The 19,949-nt window shown below is 39.5% G+C and overlaps 1 protein-coding gene across 1 annotated transcript in view; it reads left to right on the top strand.

The window, feature by feature from the left end:
• The first annotated feature begins 2,523 nt into the window (after positions 1 to 2,523).
• TRIT1 (tRNA isopentenyltransferase 1) overlaps positions 2,524 to 19,949 on the top strand; it is a 33,710-nt gene continuing 16,284 nt past the window's right edge. Inside the window, exons 1-2 of the mRNA XM_074217625.1 lie at positions 2,524 to 3,724; positions 7,169 to 7,311. Coding sequence (XP_074073726.1) covers positions 3,681 to 3,724; positions 7,169 to 7,311 — 187 coding nt within the window. The 5' untranslated portion in view covers positions 2,524 to 3,680. The remainder of the gene's footprint in view (positions 3,725 to 7,168; positions 7,312 to 19,949) is intronic.

Below are 19,949 nucleotides of genomic sequence, written 5' to 3'. Positions count from 1 at the left end.
ATAAAATAGACTGTCTTCCCTCCAGATAGATAAATGATGGACTCAGACTGTAGATTAAAGCGTATTTTCTTGCCTTTTCTTTTCCTTTTGTTGAAGGGGAGGCAAGGACTAATGCAGAATGGGGGAGGAAGAGAATTTGAAATTGGAAAAATCTTGTGTTAATTGGCATATGTTGATGACCAAATTTATAAAAGCAAACAGAACAGCAGATTTAGGGTAAAAGATAGGAGTACTACCTTGAACATAGTGAATTTCAGGAACAATAATGGAAGACCTTAAGAAGAGGTGTTCTAGAAGACATTGTACCTTCTCCAACTCTGCACTTGGAAGATTTGATACATCTTGCCAACATGAAAATCCCTTTACAAAGGGTATTTTAAGTTTTGAAAGTATATTTGACTATGTAGCTCCCATAATGCCAACTGAAGGTAAAGATAGGTGCATTCCGACTCTATAGTTCTTTCTCTGGATGTGGATAGTATTTTCCATCATGAGTCTTTTGGACTTGAAATATTGTATTACTGAGAACTAAGTCAGTCATAGTTGATCATTACACAATATTGCTGTTACTGTGTACAAGGGTCTCCTGGTTCTACTCACTTTACTTTCCAGGTTTTTCTGAAATCCACTTGGTTCATCATTTCTTATAGTATGTTAGCATTCCATTCCATTTAGATACCACAATTTGTGCAGCCATTCCCCAATTGATGGGTATCCTTTCAATTTCTAATTCCTTGTCAGGACAGAAAAAGTTGCTATGATCTTTGCATGTGTGCTTCCTTTCCCCTTTTTTATGATCTTTTCGGGATACCGACCCAGTAGTGATATTGTTGGATCAAAGTGTATGCATAGTTTGATTGCTGTTTGTTTGGGCAAAGTTCCAAATGGCTCTCCAGAATAGTTGGATCAGTTCACAGCTCCACCAACACTACATTAATGTCCTAATTTTCCTACAACTCCAACATTTATAATTTTCCTTTTCTGTCCTTTTGTCCAATCTAATAGATGTAAGGTGGTACCTCAGAGATGTTTGATTTTGCATCTCTCTAATCAGTAGTGAATTAAAACAGTTTTTCCTTGTGACTATAAATAGCTTTGATTTGTTTATCTAAAAACTGGCCATTCATATCTTTTGACCATTATCAATTGGGGAATGACTTTGTGTTCTTATAAATTTGACTCAGTTCTCTATGTATTTGAGAAATGAAGCTTTTACTAGAAACATGTGTTGTAAAACTTGTTCCTTCCTATCTTGATTGCCTTGGTTTTGTTTGTGCAAAGCTTTTTAAATTTGATGTAATCATAATTATTCATTTTTCATTTCATAATATTCGCTGTCTCATGTTTGGTCATAAATTCTTCCCTTCTCCATAGATATGGCAAGAAAACTATTCTTTACTCTTCTAATTATCACCCTTTATGTCTAAATTAAGTACCCATTTCAACCTTATCTTGGTGTAGGAAATTGTTCCCCAGTATTCCTCCCCCAGAGCTAGAGAAAAATCAATTCCTCTTCACAATTACAACCCTTCAAATACCTTAAGATAAGTATATATCTTCCCAAGTGTTCCCTTCTCCAGGCTAAATATCCCTATTTCATTCAAGTGATTGCATATGGAAGAAAGCATTTATATAAATAAATAAGTAGATATAGTTATAGATATATATATATATGACCAACAGAACACAGCAGCAAGAAATAGAAAGGGAAATTTCATTTAAAATAACTGCAGACAATAGAAAATACTTGGGAATCACCTGGAATGATATGAATGACAATATTTTCATGAAAATAAGTCAGATCTGAAAAATTGAAAAATATCAACTGCTCGTGGTTCAGCTAATATAACAAAAATGACAGTTCTACCTAAATAAATTTATTCAGTTCCAACTAAATTACCAAAAAAATTATTTTGTACCATTAGGAAAAAATAATAAAATTTATTTGGAAGAACAACAGGTCAAGAATATCAAGGAAATAAATGAAAAAAAATGCAAAGGTGACCAAGCCATACCAGATCTAAAACTATATTTAAAGCAGCAATCATCAAAACAATTTGGTACTGGTTAAGAAATAGAGGGGTAGATCAGTGGAATAGATTGGGTACAAAAGACACAGTAGTAAATGATTATAATAATAATAATCTGGGGCAGCTAGGTGGCCCAGTGGATAGAGCACCGGCCTTGGAGTCAGAAAGAAGTACCTGGGTTCAAATCAGACCTCAGACACTTATAATAATTACCTAGCCTGTGGCCTTGGGCAAGCCACTTAACCCCACTGCTTGAAAAATCTAAAAAATAAAAAATAATAATCTACTGTTGATAAAGTCATAAGACTCTGGCTTATGGAATAAGTTTTTACACAAACTGCTGGGAAAATCAGAAAATAGTATGGCAGAAACTAGGCATCTTACATCCTACACCAAGATAAGGTTGAAATGGGTACTTAATTTAGACATAAAGGGTGATAATTATTATATTGAATCCTTGCTCTGGAAAGTTCTGATCAATACCAAGGTATGCCAATTTAAAGATTTTTTTCTTTCTCCCAGGATGAATTTTATTAGGAAGAGGAAGAAAATCCTTACAAGTCTTTATTTGTTTTGAATAGTATCTGGCATTTTCTCACTTAATATTCTGAAAGAAATGTCTATTGCATGTGTGCAGCTTGTTTCTCCTGGTTGGCCTGAGGACAGAGGACATGGGAGAAGTGGGCCACACTGCCTTTCTTAGGATTAATTTACATCTTAGCACAAATTGTCTACTACAGGATGCTTTGGATAGTGGTTGTTATCTTTAGGTAGACTCCTTTCATGACCCTTAAAGTTTATTGGAAGATATGGCATATACATAAATTATTGTTGTATAAATGATGAATATATGTTCTTCAGAGAGGTCCAGAAAGTACTGTGCTTTGTTGGAGTCAAGGCCTTGACTGGCTGGGCCTTCAGAAAGGCTTTCTGAAAGAAGTAGCATTTGAGTTTGGCTTTCACAAATGGGTAGAATTTTGATTGAAGAGCGAGAGAGGTCTGCTAAGTATCAGATACAACCTTGGACAAAAACATGAAGTTGGGAGGGGATGGAGCATGTCAGCAGACAGCATGTAGACCAGTTTGCCTGGAGTGTAATAATGCAGTGAGGGGGAGTAGTATGAATTGGGACTGGATAGGTAGGATGATTTTAAACTGGAGGGCCTTGAATGCTAGACCTAAGGAGTTTGAACAATGCATTATAGGCTTTTAGGGAGCCATTAAATGTTTTTTTTAGCTGAGAAGTAGAGATATTGCCAGAACTCTAAATAAGAAAGGCTTAATCATCATTTGGCAGCTTGCCTCAGAAATCTGAAGCTGTGGTTGCCATTAACCTGTCTCAACCTTATTTTTCTTATTTGGAATTGTTGAATGTGAGATTTTTCTAAATGCTCTAATGTAGGACCTACAGGTAGTGCTCTCAAGATTAAAGCCCTTGACATGATGGGGATAATTCTAGATCTATTGCTTTTCTGATCAGAAAGCGGGGTATTTTCATTCTAAAATTTTTTTTTCTGGTAATCCCAGAGAGAAGTTCTCCATTCTTCAGAGGAAATACATAAGGGAGAGAAAGGGATTGACAGGAAAGTGGAATTGGAAAAAATTGATGGCAGTGAATTGCATTCCCGGTTAAGTCAGGTGGACCCAGAAATGGCAGCCAAGCTACACCCACACGACAAACGCAAAGTAGCCAGGTGAGATGACCTGTCTAAAGTTGACTGATAACAAATTCCTGGGGAAAATTTTGTAGTTTATAAACAATTCTTAACCTTTTCTAAAGGAGAAATTCTGGTATGGAAGTTGGGGGTAGGGAGAAGAAAAGAGATTGTAATTGGTGGATTTTTGACAACATAAGTTTTTGGTGGAAGACTGATCAGAAGTTGGGGATGCTGACAGTGCAAGTCATTTGGGGGATGGGATGGAAAGAGCAGCCTCTAATCTGGAAATCCCCATTGAGCAGTGGGAGGGTAACATGGCAGCTGTTCACAGAGTTGCTTCAAGATTGACTGGTTGATCCTGATAGACCTGTTGGGGAGCCCTGGGCTATTGTCTCAATACCACTCCCCCATAAATAGTTGTTCCCTACTTTGTTGGTATACTCTAGCACAATTCCCTAGGGCCTCTGTGATCTTGGATCATTTTCTATTTGATCTCTGCTTGAATAACAGTTTTCATATATTTTTCTTCCTGACATCCAATCCATTTACATTGGGATTTTATTTGTTTTGCTCAGTCGTTTGTGCAATACCAGGTTCCACACTCCACATTTTTCATATCAGAGGGGTGTGTGGGAGGTGAATTTTTTTTTTTAATCTCCTGCCTGCTCAGCTTCTGTACCCATACTTACAGAATCTCCCTGAGGGGTGAGATCAGATGAGGCAGCAGTGTGTAGTGTGAGTGAGTCCTCTTCCTAATTAACTGAGTTGACCAAGAAAGCTCTCATGCATGGTAGCAACTTCCACAACTTCCTTGGACATTATGAACTGAAGACATGTCCTAATAGAAATTAAAGAGCAAGAGTTATATGAGATTTCTGGTACCTGGGCAGGCTAAACCTTTTTGTGATAAGGGACACCAAATCGTCATGATAGTGGAAAAGGAAAGATGAAATATTTTATAATATTATTACATAAGTTAGTTTACCAGCTCAAAGATAATTACCATTTAAGATTTAAGTGATCAAAACTTTTGACTTTTAAGTGGGATAGAAACTTTCTAAAATGTCTGATGGACTTCCCTTCTTGAGCAAAACATGATATCATTACTGTTTTGGTCTGCATCAGGTAATTGTTGAGGTTATCCACAGTCGACTATGCAAACTGCTTATTTTTATAATTTTCCTGTGCTAAAGTTCCACTTATTACTTTTCATTGCTGGAATTCAATTTAGTATACATTTAATTAAGCACTCATTATAGACATAACACTGTTTGGTGTTGGGAAAGTTACGACAAATTTTAGATAGCCATAGTAATCTCTCTCTTGGAGTATATGGATTATAGAATAATATGGGTTATGTAAAGTTTGTATAAGAAAAAAAGTTTTTGCTGGGGCTTCAGGTACAGGCTTAGGAAAAGATGACATTGGAGTTGAAATTTAGGCTAGGAATCCAATACTTGAAGAGATAAAGTTGTAGGGAGGACAGTCCTGATGAACTTGAGCATAAGGAACAGTTAGAAAAGGTAGAAAGAGGGACAGCTAGGTGGGCAGTGGATTAAAGCACGGGCCCTGGAGTCAGGAGTACCTGGGTTCAAATCCGGTCTCAGACACTTAATAATTACCTTGCTGTGTGGCCTTGGGCAAGCCACTTAACCCCATTTTCCTTGCCAAAAAAAAAAAACCCTAAAAAAAAGGTAGAAAGTGAAAGGTACAATTGAGGCTCAGTAAGTAGTTTTCTTTGGCTTGAGCAAAGGCCCTTAATCTGGGACACTAGGTATGTATGTGGATCTTGTCCAGGGCTGTTTGCTAAGTAGCTGGTATCTTCATGAAGTATTCAGAGGGTAGCAGGAGTAAAAAAAGTTATGTATAGAATATAGGTTTTTTATGAAAAATTAATCTGTGCATATGGGCATGTAAATTCTATATTTCCTTTTATATGGAATTGAATTACTAAAGATTTTTTGCCACAGGATTGCTTGACCTTGTTGATGCTTCACCCCCACCTCTTCTAGTTTGCTGCTGTTAACCAGTTAGCTAGGTCTGTTAGAATTATGATCTTAATTTAATAAAACTCTGACCCAGGGCAGCTAGGTGGCACAGTGGATATAGCACCAACCCTGAAGTCAGGAGGCATTCCTCTATGGAAGGGAGGGGCCTTCAGAGGACACTGGTAATCTCAGAGGAGTGAGGAGCTGAGAGAGGCAGAAAGAGGAGATGGAATGAAGTGTGTGAAGGAGAGCAAAAAACCATTTTATTTGCCTGAAGGAATGAATGAAAAAAAGACATTGATAAGTATCTGCCAGGAACCAGGAATTGTGGCTGAATGTGTTATAAGTCTGAAAGTTAAAGCCAAACAGCATATTTGCACTTAAAGCTAATACTGAATCACTGGAGTTTTTTGAGTAATCATTAGATAAATATTTATAAAGAGCCTACTATGTGCAGGGCATGTTAAGCAAGTAGGAATACCAAAAGAAGCAAAAAACAGTCCCTGCCTTGAAGGAGCTTATGATCTAATGGGAGTGGCAACTTGCAAACAATTACTTGAGAAGCAGGATTAATAGAAAGTAATAGGGGAGGTTCTGGAATTAAGAGAGGGGTTCGGTTGGGAAAGGCTTCCTTTAGAAGATGATATTTTAGTTGGAGCTGGAAAGGACCAGTTGGAGAGGGAGGAATAGGGAGAGTTCCCTAGGCCTGGAGACTAGGCCAAAAAAAAATGCATAGAGCTGAGAGATGGAGTGTCTTGTTCGTGCAACATCCAGCAGATCAGTGTCATTAGATGGAAGAGTTTGTTGAGGAATAAGGTATAAGAAGACTAGAAAGGTCGGATTTGAATTCAGGTCCTCCTGATTTCAGGGTCAGTTCTCCATCCACTGCATCTTCTAGTTGCCCCCCCCCCCCCCGAAGGTTTTTTTGAACAAGAATTATCATAATAGGGGCAGCCAGGTGGTGCAGTGGATAGAGCATGGCCCTGGAGTCTGGAGGACCTGAGTTCAAATTGGACCTCAGACACTTAATAATTACATAGCCCTGTGACTTTGAAGTCACTTAACCCCATTGCCTTGCAAACATCCCCGCCCCCCCAAGAAGAAGAGTTACCATAATAAGACTTGTGCATTAAATAGATTTAGGGGTAATAGTCTAAAGGAATGTTTTAGAGAAGGGAGAATATGGAGGTAGGGTAGCTGATGAGATTTACAACTAATTATACCTTTCTGGAGACTGAGAGAAATAAAAGATTTTAAAAGGTTAGTCATAACTCTGACCCTTTTCCTGCTTTTTTTTTAGAGACTTTTTCTGATAGGCTGATTTGGAGTCGCTTTGAGATTTCATACCAATAAGACATTTAGTCATAATTATGTTGTGAGAATGAGTTTGCCAGTTTGCTAACAGCTTCCTCCTGGCTGAGCCTGTTAACACAGACTTAAACATCTGTTTCCTATTGAGCTTTCAGGGAGTCTTATTTTTTTAATGTTTTAGGAGTTTGCAAGTGTTTGAAGAAACAGGAATTTCGCATAGTGAACTTCTCAGTCGTCAACATGCAGAAGAAGGTGGAGGTCCTCTTGGAGGTCCCTTAAAGTTTCCTAATTCTTGTATTTTCTGGTTACATGCAGATCAAGAAGGTAAGAGAATAATTCCCAAAGATTTTTCTGAAAATGTAATGTTCTGAGAAATGTAGACTCTTCATACATATATCTAATATCCCTTGACCAAGAGAAAGATAATACTGTCCCCATTCTGGAGAACTCATTTTCCAGGTCAGAAGAAAGTGAGTACCAATCATCATTTGTAGCCCTAACTTTGTATGAAAAGAGGAGGGGAGGACCTGGAATGAGATTTATGAAAGACCTAATGAAAGGGGAGAGAGAGAGAGAGAGACAGAGAGAGAGACAGAGAGAGGATCTTGGGAAAAAAATGACCACAGGCTAGTTGGATCATCAGTTTATCCAGAAGGGTCAGGGATGGAATAGGAAGCCAATTCTTGTGTTGGAGTAGGTAGCTAATTCTTGTGGTATGAATACTGACTGGCTGACTTTGAAATTGCTAGATTCTAATGGACTCAAATAGCATGCTTATGTCATACTATGAAAAAAAAAGATTATAGGACCATATATATATATAGAACTGGAAAAGACTCGAGAAATTATGGGCTCCATTTCATTGGTCTCATTGGTGAGGAAATGCTGTTTCAAATGTAGTTCAGCATCTTTTCTACAGCTGATAGCCTTCAAAAGTCACATGAAGTCCCAGGAGGGTGAGTGACTGGTTAACCAAGTCAGTATATATATTAAAGGCAGCACTTGATTTCAGGTCTTCCTGGCTCCCAGACCTCATCTCCATCAGTTATACCTGTGGTATGAAACTCAGATATATGAGGTTGCATATTGACTTTAGAAAACACAAATTAACATTATCTTTGTTGAATTGTTTTTCTTTTGGTAAATTTTGTTAAAAATAATATTTTAGTCTGATTTGAACTCCATTAGCAGCTACTGTACCACATCTGTATGCTACCTCATGTCCACTTTTGTGGCTCTGGTCAAAAAGAAGCCAGAGGTTAGGTATCCCAGGTCATCTTAGACCAAATCTAGTGTTCTTTCACCTACACTTAGGATACATTATCTGTGCCTAGAATACATTAAGTACATTAAGGAAATCCTGAAAGGAAATTGCTAGTATGGGATACAAATAAAGGATATATGCAGATCAAGAGCCTAGGAAAAATTAAAACTCTCAAATTTATCTCATCCCAAAATATAGTTGCCATATAAAAGGAAGAAAATTGTTAAATGGATTAGAAAAGGCTATTCTCAAATTGATGCCAATTGAGTGTTTGTTTGAAGGAAAGATATATCTCTTTAATGGTGAAAATTTTAAATAAACTTTATACTCCCTTCAAAAACTTCAGCCAAACATGGCAACATTAGATTATGATGCCAGTGACTGCCAGATATGAATCTGGAATCACAGAATCTCAGAGGTGGAAGGGACTTTGGAAAGTCATCTTAGCCAAACCACTTCTGACCACAAATTTCTTTCTACATTATTCTGTTTTTTTGGGGGGTATATATTTTTCTATTTTTTTTATTTAATATTTATTCTCATTTTGTACAAATAATGTTTTTTATACATTAATAAAATGTTCTTGTTTAAGAGTAAACAAAATACCCCTCCCGCCCAAAAATACAGACTCACTTGAGTGATAAAGTAAAGGGGAGAGGAAAAAAAATTAAAATTACAATTAAAAATAATACAGTAATAATTGTAGGTATGGCCAGGTGGCACAGTGGATGGAGCACCAGCCCTGGAGCCAGGAGCACCCGAGCCTACATCAGGCCCCATACACCCAACAATCACCCAGCTGTGTGACATGCAAGCCACCCCAACCCTACTGCCCTGCAAAAACCAAAAAAAGAAAAAAAAGACCCAAAATAAAATAGTAATAATAGTAGGGGTGGCTGGGTGGCGGACAGAGCATTGGCCCTTGAGCCCGGAGCACCCGGGTCCCAAATCCGGCCTTGGATACCCAAAGATCATCCTGCTATGCGGCCCCAGGCAGGCCACCCAGCTCCATTTGCCCTGCACCCCCCCCAAAAAAAATAATAATATAAAATGTGATTGAGTCTTTGTTCCAACACCACCAACTCTGTTGTGGGTGGATCACATTCTTTATGATAAGTCCATCGCAAAAATTACTTCCATATTTTTCCACCGTTGCCATTGCTGATTGCAACTCCCTCCTTTTTTTTTTTTAGGTTTTTGAAAGGCAATGGGGTTAAGTGGCTTGCCCAAGGCCACACGGCTAGGTAATTATTAAGTGTCTGGGACCAGATTTGAACCCAGGTACTCCTGACTCCAGGGCTGGTACTTTATCCACTGCGCCACCTAGCTGCCCCTCAACTCCCTCCTTTCTTATTTCTCCACTACCATGTACTATATTTTCTCTCTCCTTTCACTCTGACTCTGCTGTAGGGTCGCTGAGTGGCACAGCAGACAGATCCCTGGCCCTGGGGCCAAGAAGCCCTGAGCCCCCATACCACCCTTTAGGCCCAGCATCCACCTGGCCCTATGGTCCCGGACAGGCCATCCAATCCCAGCCCTTTTGCAAGAAGTAAAAAAGAAAATGTGTTATATCTGACCACTCTCCCCCCATGGTCCATCCTCTCCTCCATCATTCACATCCCCCCTTCCACCTGTCCCCCTGTCCCCCTTCTCTCCTTACTATAGTTGTCTATACCCCATTGAGTAGATATGCTGTTTCCTCTCCTAGCCTCCTCTGATGAGAATGAAGATTCCCTCATTCCCCCTTGCCTTCCCCCCTTCCATATCATTGCAATAGCTCATTGTAATAAAGAAAAATCTTATTATATGAAATATCTTGGCCTATTCCCCCTCTCCTTTTTCTTTCTCCCATTCCGTTTCCCTTTTTTTCCTGTTGACTCCATTTTTACACCATATTTTATCTTCAAATTCAGCTTTCTCTTGTGCTTCATCTATAAAAGCTCCTTCTACCTGCTCTGTTAATTGAGAAGGTTCTTATGAGTATTATCAGTGTCATTTTTCTATACAGGAATACATGCAGTTCATCCTCATATTTTCCCCTTCTCCAATCTCTATGCTTCACCTGAGTCCTGTAGGCTACTCCTCACACACAAATGGGAATATAGAGAGAAGCACAACAGACCAAGCCACAGAATTCAGATTTAATGAGCCCAACAGCTCTCTCTAAACCAGACCGAATTAGGGTGCTCTTTGAAGACCCTTCCCAGAACCTCTAATGAAGGGGAGTGTCCAGGTCAACCCATTTCTCCTTCCCCTCCAGGGTCACTGTTCTGAGGCCTTCCTCTCTTTCTTTTCTCTTCTTTCATCACCTCCTCCTTTCAGCTCCCTTCCTCCATTAGAATGACAGCTCCTTGAGAGCAGGGATCTTCTTTCTGCTTGCATCTATGTTCCTAAGACAGTAGAATCTATGATACAGCATGAGTATTTAATATATGCTTATTGACTGGACTTGAAAGTATCAACAGGATAAATTGGAGGAAATCTCTGAAGGAAGGCACTAACAGCAAGGGGGACAAGGGATGAGTTCTTGCAAAGGGTGGCATTTTAGCTGGGACTGGGAAGAAAACCTAGAGGCAGAGACAAGAAGACATTCTAGGCAATAATCTACAACCAGTGGAAATGCTCTGAGTCAGGAGATGGAGTTTTTAATGTGAGAGGATCAGCAAAGAAGCCTGTGGCTATGGGTCAGTGTTCTTCTTACATGGTAGTATCCCATATGTATCTGACCAATTCACAGTATGGTGGGGACTGTCACTTCCTTCTTCTTGGACATTCATCCTTTAATGCAGAATAAGGGTGTATCAGCTTTCTTAGCAACTCCCTCATTATGTTGATTGATGTTAAAGTTGGAATTAATAACTTCTAAGTCTTTTATTCATAAATTGCCCTGTAGTCATGTCTTCTATACTTGTTCATTTTATTTCTTTAACTATGTGCAAGACCTTAAATATAGAAAAATGCCTATTAAATCTAATTTTATGATATACGTGCTAAGTCTTTGAATCCTGCGTCCTGAGTATTGACTGTCCTCAGCTTTGTGTCATCTATAATTTTTATTTCTTAGTCTTTGTATGGTGTTATGCTTTCTCTCTTAGCTCTTCTTTGATGATTTGATGGGCTGCAAATTGAAATTCACCCACTTTGTCTTTTGTCCTGTCTTCTCAGAAGGCCCATCTACCTTACTTTCTTCCAGATCTGGGTATCATGGAAGCATTGAGGTGGACATCAGTGAACCCTCATTCTTGGCTCTCTCATCACACTTTCCAGGGACATATTTCTTTGATATCCTCCACCCTATTTATCCTGAACATTTCTTCACTCGCATTGCTCTTCAGTGAAGTAAGGTGGTGATGTGACTAGAATGCTTGCACCCTGGACATGTTGCTTCACCTCTCTTAGCCTTGGTTTCTGCATCTATAACATAGGAATCAGAGTAGCATCTGCCTCACTCATTTGTTGTGACGATCAGTGAGATATGTGTGGGTTTGCAAATCTTAAAGAGCTATAAAAATACAGGGTATTATTTTGCTCATGCTTACCATATACCCCTTTGGAGCCTTTGTGTCATCTATGCCTTTAATTCTTCAGACCCTATGAATTCTCTGTACAGTATCACCAGAAGTATAGTAATGCCTATACAGTTGACCCTTAGTTTCGTGAAGAAGTTTAATCATATTAATAACACTTAAGCAATTTTCTATACATAATGTAGCATACTCTTTTCCTGGTCACTTCACCTGCTATGTCTGTCTTGAATGTATTTTGATAGACATTTTATCCAATACATCATCATAGACTGGGCAATAGTAATTTTTCACCCCAAGGTTTTAATTTAATTTTATTCCAAACTTGCCAAACATCAGCAAAAATTTATCGATTATTTCCAAACAGAAATCATTGATTCATATGAAACTGAGTTTAATACTATATGCATCTTTGTTTTTAAAATTATACAATAAATTCAGCACTGCAGTTTCTTTTTTTAAAAAATATTAATTTTTTTTGTTTTTGATACTACCTGAGGTTTCCTTTATCACTCCTATATTTCTCCTCCTGTCCCAGAGAATCTCCCTGTTCCTTGTAATAGAATTTTTACAGAAAGAAGAAACAGAAAAAACCCAAGCAAACCCATTCAGTACACTGAAAAAATGTGATGTCATATGTAATATTTCATACCCATGGGGTCCTCCCATCCCTTCCCTAAAGGACTGGGGATAGGCTCCCAACTCTTCTTCAAAGTCAAGCATTCATAATTCTGCAGCATTCGTTTTTGATTGTTTTGTGGTTATTGTTTTTCCATTTACTTTGATATTATTGTATAATATTGTTGTCCTGATTCTGTTTACTTCACTTTGTATCTGTTCATGTTAATTTTTTCTATACTTTTCTGTACTCAACATGTTTGTCATTTCTTACAGCAGTGTTATTTCTTTTAATTTATTTTTTTATTCTCATTTTGTACAAATGTTTTTTTTACATTAATAAAATGTTCTTGTTTACAAGTAACAAAATACCCCTCCCCCCATGAATATAGACAGACTTGCTTGGGTGAAAAAAGTAAAGGGGAGAGAAAAAAATTAAAATTAAAAAAATAATAGTAATAATTGTAGGTATGGCCAGGTGGCGCAATGGACGAAGCACCAGCCCTGGAGCCACGAGCACCCGAGTCCATATCCAGCCTCGTAAACCCAATAATCACCCAGCCATGTGACATGCAAGCCACCTGATCCCCACTGCCCTGCAAAAACCAAAAAGAAGGGGAAAAAAAAGACCCAAAATAAAATAAAATGGTAATAATAGTAGGGGTGGCTGGGTGGCAGACAGAGCATTGGCCCTTGAACCAGGAGCCCCTGGGTCCGAATCCGGTCCCAGACACCCAAAGATCACCCTGCTATGTGGCCCCAGGCAGGCCACCCAGCCCCACATGCCCTGCACCCTCCCCCAAATAATAATAACAAAAAATGTGCTTCAGTCTTTGTTCCAACACCAACAACTCTGTCATGGGTGGATCACATTCTTTGATAAGTCCATCACAAAAGTTAACTTCCATATTTTTCCAATGTTGCCATTGCTGATTGCAACTCCCTCCTTTCATATTTCTCCACTGCCATGTACTATATTTTCTTTCTCCTTTCACTCTGACTCTGCTGTAGGGTCGCTGAATGGCGCAGCAGACAGATCCCTGGCCCTGGGGCCAAGAAGCCCTGAGCCCCCATACCACCCCTTAGGCCCAGCATCCACCTGGTCCTATGGTCCTGGGCAGGCCTTCTGATCCCAGCCCCTTGCAAGAAGTAAAAAAGAAAATGTGTTATATCTGACCACTCTCCTGCCATGGTCCATCCTCTCCTCCTTCATTCACATCCCCACCCCTTCCCCCTGCTCCCCCCCCTCCTTCTTACTCCAGATGTCTATACCCCATTGAGTATATTTGCTGTTTCCTCTCCTAGCCACCTCTGATGAGAATGAAGGTTCCTTCATTCCCCCTTACCTCCCCCCTTCCATATCATTGCAATAGCTCATTGATAAAAAAAAAAATCTTATTATGTGAAATATCTTGGCCTATTCCCCCTCCTTTTTCTTTCTCCCATTCCATTTCCCTTTTTTTCCTATTGACTCCATTTTACACCATATTTTATCTTCGAATTCAGCTTTCTCCTGTGCTTCAACTAAAAAAGCTCCCTCTACCTGCTCTATTAACTGAGATGGTTCATATGAGTATTATCAGTGTCATTTTTCTATGCAGGAATACATGCAGTTCATCCTCATTAAGTCCCTCATATTTTCCCCCTCTCCTCCAATCTCCATGCTTCACCTGAGTCCTGTATCTGAAGATCAAACCATCTGTTCAGCTCTGGCCATTCCAAAAGGAACCTTTGAAATTCCCCTGGTTCATTGAAAGTCCATCTTTTTCCCCTGGAAGAGGACATTCAGCCTTGCTGGGTAGTTCATTCTTGGCTGCATTCTAAGCTCTTTTGCCTTTCGGTATATTGTATTCCAAGCCCTACAAGCTTCCAATGTAGTTGCTGCTAAGTCCTTTGTGATCCTGACTGCAGCTCCACGATATTTGAACTGTGTCCTTCTGGCTGCTTGTAATATTTTCTCTTTGACTTGGGAGTTCTGGAACTTGGCTATAATATTCCTAGGGGTTGGTTTTTTGGGATCTTTTTCTCGGGGGGATCGGTGGATTCTCTCCATTTCTATTTTGCCCTCTGCTTCTAGAATATCAGGGCAATTTTCCTGTAGTAATTCTTTGAAAATGATGTCAAGGCTCTTTTCTTGATCATGACTTTCAGGTATTCCAATAATTTTTAAATTATCTTTCCTAAGTCTGTTTTCCATTATCAGTTGTTTTTTCAATGAGATATTTCACATTTTCTTCTAATTTTTCATTTTTTTGGTTTTGAAGTATTGATTCCTGATTTCTAGTAAATTCATCAATCTCCCTGAATTCTATTCTTTGTCTGAAGGATTTGTTCTCCTCAGAGAGTTTTCTTATCTCTTTTTCCATCTGGCCAATTTTGCTTTTCAAAGCATTCTTCTCCTCAATAACTTTTTTGAACTGTTTTGTCCATTTGTCCTAAGCTGGTTTTTAGCATGCTATTTTCTTCTGCATTTTTTTGGATTTCCTTGACTAAGCTGCTGACTTCATTTTCATGTTTTTCCTGCATCTCTCCTTTCTTTTCCCAGTTTTTCTTCTAACTCCCTCATTTGATTTTCAAAGTCTTTTTTGAGCTCTGTCATAGCCTGAGCCCAATTTCTGTTTTTCTTGGAGTCTTTAGGTGCAGGAGCTTGTGCTTCCTCATCTTCAGACTGAGTATTTTGATCCTTCTTGGGCTCATTTGCAAAATATTTCTCAATGGTCTTCCTCTTGTTCCTTTGCTTGTTCATTTTCCCAGCCTGGGCCTGGTTTGGGGGTGCTTCCTGAGCTTTTGGGACACTCCCACAAGGGTCTCAGTGTGTGAGCCTCTGTCCTCCCTCCTGGTCTGTGAATGACCATAAGCGCCCCCCTCTGCCACGGGGCCGAGGTGGGGGGACCCTGCTGTTCTATGGGGGGGCCTAGACTGCGATCAGGATCTGAATGTGGTCAGAGCCCCAGAGTCCTGTTCCAGGGGCAGAGGACAGAGCTCTGCAGTCTCTCTTCACTCCCCTCCCTAGGTTCAATGGGCTCATGCCCTGGGGGCTCCTGCTTACCAGCTCCACCTGCTTCTGTTCCTGGATCAGGGCTGCTGAAAGACCAAGCTGCTTTCTGTGTGCCCTGAGGGCTGGGCTCCATGTGCTTGCTCTGGCAGAGGTCCCCCACTGTTCCCCCACTTTGTGCCCGGTGCTCCCCGGGGTGCAGCTCAGGAGACTCCCCCACTGCTGTGAGTTGTGACTCCCAGTGCCCTGGGGCTCCCTCCTGGAGGCTGAAGTTCTTTCGCTTGGGCTACCCCTCTGGCGGGCCGCCCCTCCGACCCCTGGGGAGCAGAGCCTTTCTGCTCTTTTCCAGGTTACCTTGAGTAGGAGAACTGCCTCACTGGGTCCCTCTGTGGGTTCTGTCTCTTGAAAGTTTAGTTAGAGTCCTTAGTTTATGAGTTTTTATCAGAGCACCTAAGACTCGATCCCTTCATGTCGCCATCTTGGCTCCGCCCCAGTGTTATTTCTTTACATTCAGGTACCATGTTATGCCTTCCCAAATCCATGAATATCAATTCAGTGTCTTGGCTTGTGTCTCTCTCCAGCCTTCCTTCATGTGTGCACCTGTAGAAGTTTTTAAATCTTTTCTTTATCATTTGATGTCACTGTCAATAGTAACCCTCCCCAACCTCTCCAAGCACAACCCTTTTCTTGTACAGTTAAGTATAGTCAAGTAAAACAAATCCACCTCTCACCTTTCTATGAGGACTGGATGAATGTATGAACTTAGGACTTGTGAAGCATTTATTAGATACTCAATATGTGTAAGCCCATGTGGTAAGTGCAGAAGATAGAAAGAGGAAAGACCAGCCCTGCTTTCAAGAAGCTTTCATTCTAATGGTAGAAGACCCAGAAGATCTTAGGTTCCACTATCTACCATTTAAAGGGCAAGGACTCATTGACCTTAGGACCCAGCAATGAACTGATAGTACCTGTTCTTTAGGGTCATTTCTACTGATATAATCCTTTTACCTTCAAGTGTTGAGTCATTGACTTGTACCAAGGACTTGGGTGACCAGAGCTTTCTTTTCTGAGTCTTCAGAAGTTGTGACTATAGCACCTTTAGTTGCAACTTCTGACTGTGTCTCTACAGGGCTAAAAGTCATGCTACTTCCAAGACTTTTTGGCTTCAAAGACTGAGGGGAGATGATGTGGTGGTGATGATGGTGCTTTGACTTACCTGGCACCTGTTGCCTCTTGTGTCTCCCTCAGGTCCCTCCCTATGGCTGGTAGTCTGTGGGGATAACTGACCCTTTCTTCACAGGGTTTGCTTCCCAGATGATGGTTGAACTGGAAGGAGAATCAGGGGTCTGGGAGGTGCTGTTATTCCCGGGGTTCTTCTATTCCTCTGCCTATTGAAAATAATGGTTAACAGTTGCTACAGATGATGATGAGATCCCTTTCCACAATGATTTCTGCCCTCAAAGATGGTTGTGAGGGTGAGGCAGGCAGTTAGATTGGTGGTTGGGGTGCTTTCCTCCAGGCTCTTGAGTCAGGACCTGAGGGAAGATGATGGTCAAAGTGATGGTTTGACTTCCCTGGCACCTGCTGCCTCCTGTCTTTGCCCTGTCTTATGTGTAGCAATTGGATGGCATTTGGGGAGGATGATTGGCACCTTCCTTAATAATACTATGTGCTCACTCCACTGGGTTAAGCTCTACTAACACAAATTTTTAAAAGACAACTGCTGTCCTCTCAGAGCTTACAATCTAATGAGGGAAACAACACTTAAAAAGAGGTTGAAAAAATTGTTCTGCTTTATAGCCAGAAGAGGAGTTATTTTAAAGCTCAACCACTTTGATGATGATATTTCAGGTGATGGGAAGGAGTTATGTTTGTGAAATCAAATCCAAGCAAGAGGTGAATTGGAGAGATGACTGAAAAATTTTGAACCCTCAATAAAGGGAGACTTTGGGAAGAGTTTATTATTCAGCCTTCAGTTGGAGAGGAGAGACAACTGAGGGTGCTGAGGTAGTGAGGAGATCCACATAGGTGAGGATGAGACTGAGGCTGACAGCAGTACCTCAGGGTCCTATGTAATTAATCCAGATACTCTGGAAAGTAACTTGGAATTATTTCGTTCCCATCACTAAAATGAGCATATCCTTTAAACCAGCAGTACAAGTAAATAGGACTCCTGTGGGAATCATACTTTATCATCAATTTTTGGAGTCGTGGTTGGTCATTGCATTGATCACAGAAGTTTCAAGTTGTTTTTCTTTGTAGTATTAAAGCTTTTGTATAAATTGCTTTCCTGCATTTTCTTATTTCATTCTGTATCAGTTTGTACATGTCTTCCCTTGTTTCTCTGAATCAATTATACTCTTCCATCCTTTCTTGAAGAACTTTCCTCCCTATTTTTGAGAACTCTCTACTTGTGTATTCTTTGACTTTATCTATTGGGTAATACATCTTATGCTGCCTCCTTTCTAAGTCACACTGCATTAATTTTATTTGTGCAAAAACTTCAGCTCTGTATACAATTTTCTGTGATCCTCTCTATTACACATTTGATCAGGAACTCTTTATCTATAATAGAGACAGGTGTTTCCTTCTTTGCTTTTTATTTGCTTATGATAAGATTTTTTTGTAGCTAAGTCCTGTATCCACTGGTAGTGGGAGATGGTGGTCTAAATCTAATTTGTTAGATTGCTTTCTTTTCCCCAGCAATTTTTGTCAGTTGGTGAGTCCATATCCTAGGATTTTGAAGCTTTAGGATTGTTAAATACCATGCTTCTGTATTTTATTGCCTTTTTTGTGTGTGTGCCTAATCTGTACCACTGATCCTCTTTTTGATTTTATAACTGTTATTAGTTTTTCTTTTGGCTGCCATATCTCTCCACCTAACTGAAAGAGCATGTTTGCTGGTGAAATAGCTATTTAGATTCTTTGGGAAATGATATTGTGTTATTATTCTGTCTTTTATTCCCTTTCCATTTTTAAGAGTCAGTGGATTGCCTAGATAGATCAAAGAGGTCTTGTGTATTAAATTGTTTTAATAGTATGTCATGTCTCATTGTATGGTTCTAAATTTGGTATTTTTTCACAAGGAGTTTAATATAAGATGATCATATCTTATGAGCTGAAGTATTTTCCTCCTATCTTTGGAAGTATGATAAAAGGGCTCCTCATCTATCTGTCCAAAGTTAAAAAAAAAACCACCCTGTGAGCCATCCCTTTGCTCGGTAACAATCTCATTTTGTCTTGTTTCATGTGTAATGAAAATGTCAAGGTTGATATGGTAGAATTTTTTTAGCAGTATCACTGCTCTGTGGGCATGAATCTCACATTTGGAGTACCAATAGGTGTTATCTTTTATAGATAACTAAGAAATGGGATGCTTTAATATTCTCACTCTCCATCCAATAAGTTTCTATATATCTTGATTGTTTCTCCTTATCTCCCATGTACTTTCTCCACCTTTTCCTAGTAGACTTTGAAGCCTTTTGTAACAAGAAAAAACAGATAAACAAAACTAATTAGCCTGGTGATTTCTTCTTTGCACCTGTTGACTCTAGCTCAGAAGATGATTTCTATGACCAGGATTGATGACTCTCCCAACTTGGATTTCCTTTTAGTGTTACATAATTTACTTCTAAATTCAAATAAAAAGTCCTTCCTTCCTCATTAGTGCTCTGTAGTCCTTGCCTAGATTTCTAATCTTCTTTATATTTGTCAGTATATTTAGTCTGTGATCCAGCCATATTGTCCTACTTGGTTTTTCTTGTACATCCTGTTCTACCTTCCATTTCTGTACCTCTGGATGGGTACATGTTTTTGTTTGATCTTATTGCCTACTGGAAGAGAGTAATGTCCTGTGGCCCTCCTCAGGCCATATCTGGATTTTTTTTTTTCAGTTTTAGTACCAAATTTTAGGAAAAGCATTGACAGACTGGAGGGTGACCAGGGCAATGTAAGAATCGGAGACTGTGCCATTTAATGATTCCCTGAATGAACTGTGAGTATTCAGCCAGAAGAAGAGGCTACATGGGGGCACAAGTATTTGAAGAGATATTGGATCTCCTTCCTTCTGCATCTTTGTGTTGTCTTCCTCCATTAGAGTGTAAGCTCTTTGAGGAGAAGTCTTGCTTTTGTATTATAGTGTTAGACAGATAAGGAGCCCTTTTATCATACTTCCAAATGCTTAGTAATTACCTGTTCATTCATTTTCTAGAATTGATAGCTTTTTTTCCTTGACTTTGCTTAAGGGCTCCCTTTTATAGGAGTCATTTTGTTTTCCTTTGTTTCTTGAATTGCTCTGGTCAAAAAATTCGTCATTAAGTAACCAGAGTACAAAGCTTTTTGGGTCTTGAAAAAGCAGGCTCAGAAGTTTTTTCAACATGAGAGAATATGCTAAAACTTGGATTTTGCATTTAAACCCCTCTATCCTAGAATTAAGTATCTCTGTAAGATTTATTTATGGAAGCTTGTCTTTTTGTCATTCCATCATCAGATACAAACATTAACTATTTAGCACTACTTTCTTCCTCTAGGTGACAAATCCTGAAACTTTGAAATAACTTAC

The sequence above is a fragment of the Macrotis lagotis genome, chromosome 1 (genome assembly GCF_037893015.1).
Source record: "Macrotis lagotis isolate mMagLag1 chromosome 1, bilby.v1.9.chrom.fasta, whole genome shotgun sequence".
Classification (NCBI taxonomy): Eukaryota; Metazoa; Chordata; class Mammalia; order Peramelemorphia; family Peramelidae; genus Macrotis; species Macrotis lagotis.
The sequence above is the reverse complement of the archived record's forward strand: the minus strand, read 5'-3'. Positions and strand labels throughout refer to the sequence as shown.